Source organism: Sphaeroforma arctica (assembly GCF_001186125.1).
Source record: "Sphaeroforma arctica JP610 unplaced genomic scaffold supercont1.3871, whole genome shotgun sequence".
Lineage (NCBI taxonomy): Eukaryota > Ichthyosporea > Ichthyophonida > Sphaeroforma > Sphaeroforma arctica.
Window position 1 is genome coordinate 1 of NW_014036687.1, and position 2,945 is coordinate 2,945.

At 42.2% G+C, this 2,945-nt stretch overlaps 1 protein-coding gene across 1 annotated transcript; it reads left to right on the plus strand.

Moving 5' to 3' along the window:
• Nucleotides 1-536: 536 nt before the first annotated feature.
• On the plus strand, nucleotides 537-2,874 carry SARC_13888 (hypothetical protein; the record flags this gene model as incomplete). Its single annotated transcript, XM_014291980.1, has 4 exons — nucleotides 537-676; nucleotides 1,308-1,412; nucleotides 2,176-2,313; nucleotides 2,794-2,874. Coding segments are annotated over 4 exons (464 nt in total), but the record flags the coding sequence as incomplete, so codon positions are not given.
• Nucleotides 2,875-2,945: the final 71 nt, after the last annotated feature.

The following is a 2,945-nucleotide window of genomic DNA, read 5'->3' on the forward strand; positions in this document are numbered from 1 at the left end:
AGTGTGCTTGTATTTGTATATATTAGTTTTGTTCTAAATACACGTTCCTCTGGATAACGGATATATATGTGCATATATATGCTTGTGTGTGTGTGTGTATGAGAGGCATTACATGCGTTGGCGAGTTATATGTGTTATATGTGCGTTCGCCTTTGTCTCTCTGTGGGATATCGTGTCCGTTTGAGTTTCGATAGTACTCGCTTAGGGATGTATGTGTTGAGTAACCTATGACCTTTCAGCAACTTACTCAATGGTCTTAAATGTGTCTACACATATCACGTTAAGCATGACAATTGTACTACGAACACCTAACACGTTCCCGCTTATTAGTGGATGAATTGCTATTATTGTACGCGTGTGTGCATACATATATTTCCGATTTTAGGGTCTAGTATTTCCGTCTGTATGGGGTAGCAATGTGCGGTTATTGTATATCAGGTAGTCATGGACGGCTCTTCCGGTAGGTATAAACGGTTTCAAAACATACGTATGTCTGTGTACCTCATCAGGCACACATATATCACCCACCCCACACACACATCACAATAGACAAACTATCGCCGAGTCCACAGCCGATGACGATTTCTTTCAGTTGGTATCGGGGCGGATGGAAGATGTGGACTATACGCGAATGCTCCGCACATCCACTTTCTGCCTGCACCTCAGAGGATTTCAGGTATGACAATAGGAAGTGGACATATATCGGGTATATGCCAGTTGTCGGTGATTTACATTAGGTCTGTGGGCCGTGTGTTTCACATATGTTGGAGTAGTGGATATGGAAGTTCAAATCTACACGTGGCGCAAATGATGATAGTATACATTCAATATATATATGTTATTATATCAACGTAATATTGCATTACGTATGTAGACCTTCTGCATTCATTCCAGCACTCGTTACTTAAACTCAACCACTCATGGCAATCCCGCTACCACTTCCAATGCCCATCCGTATATCATCACGATAGGGATGTTATTTACTTCTCACAACCACTTAATCCTTTAAGGATATCTGCTAGCTGGTACATATATACACACATATATACACACATGAATACACACATACATACACACATACATACACGCATGCATACACACATACATACAAACACGCACACATGCATACACATACATACACACATATATGTGTCTGTGCAACCAGCTAAGTACATATGTACACACATGTGTCTACTTACTTGTATTTTGTCCACATTCATGTGTCTGTGCAACCGCTTAATCCCTTTATACATATGTACACACGCACGTCTGCTTACCTGCACTTTTTCCACATTGTGGCGTCGCAGGTGTGGTCTCCACGGCTAATCGAGTATCTGTGGTTTGGCTGCATTCCTGTGGTGTTGGGCGACGATTACTATCTGCCGTACTCTGCGCTGTTCGATTGGGATAAGGTATGTGTGTATGTGACAGTGTATGGAGGGGTTTTAAGGGTTTGGGTTAGGGTTTTGGATTCAAAAATGAATGTTAAAGTATGTTGATGTATGTAAATGTATGAATGTATGTTAATGTATGTAAATGTATGTTGATATAAGCTATTACGAATCTATGCTAATCTATGCTAATGTTATTGTATGTTAATGTATGTTTATGTATGCTAATATATACTATTACTATTCTATGCTAATGCCATGTATGTCTATGTATGTTTATGTATGTAAATGTATGCTGTTATTTGCTAATACTAATCTATGCTAATCTGTGCTAATGTTAATGTATGTTTATGTATGTCAATGTATGCTCATATATGCTATTACTAATCTATGCTAATGTATGGCGTGTTGGGCCATTTGTTTGGCGCTCTCTTGAAAATCCCCACAAAGATCTGTGTTTCCATTTCACTATTACCCCACAGCTTGTTTCACGTAGTTCACTTCTTTAGGGTTTAGGGTTTACCTCACATTGATTTAAGGTTTAGGGTTTACGTTGTATGGGTTTAGGGTTTTAGGTTTTATTGCACGTGGTAGGCCGTTGTACTATGAGCACACCCAACACCTCTTTTTACACCCATCCTTCAACACATGCATTCAATCCCACTGACACGACATGTACACCCAACGCATGTCACACCTACACGCGTGCGTAGCTTGTACCCACCCCCGAGTTACCTACCCTACGCCCACCGCTTACCCACCGCCTCATGCCACACCCACACAGTTTAGCATTCGCATCTGCGAGGCTGACGCTGGCAACATCAAAAAAGTGCTGAAGGCCATCTCACCTGAGCGCATCGACGACATACGCAGAAGATTACGAGAGGTCGTCCATCACTTCACATTCCACAATCCCCCGCAGGTGCGTGTGTGTTTGTGTGTGTTTGTTTGTGTGTTTGTGTCATGTGTTTATGTGTGTGTTTGTGTGTCATCTGTTTGTGCGTGTGTTTGTAAGGTTAGGGTTGAGCGTGGCCAGGTGGTAAGCATGCAATTACTGAATGGTTAGCCTCACACTATGCACATGTCTCCTCAGTCACCCTTTGATGCCAATGACTGGTTGTATGTTCGTCTGTATGTGTGTACAGCCATGTCATGGTGCACAAGCTACAATCTATGTGTAGGGTTTTCCGGTTTAAGTCTATGTGTAGGGTTTTAGGGTTTAAGTCTATGTGTAGAGTTTTCAGGTTCAAGTCTATGTGTAGGGCCAGTCTTTCCGCACCTCCCACAGGTCTCTGCGACCATCGCATTTGTATGGGACAAATACAGCATAGCCCTGCATGTCCCATGACCCCTGTCCTGTTTCGCTCACATGTGGGTGCCACTCATCTCATCTGTTCTGCAGAGTGGCGATGCCTTCGACATGGCGGTTTACCAATTGTCGCTGAGGTCCGAATCAATCAAGTCACTGGGTCGTGGTATGCTAGTGTGTGAGAGTGCATGTTACATATGTATGAAGATATATATGTACACTCATGTATGTATACTCATATATGT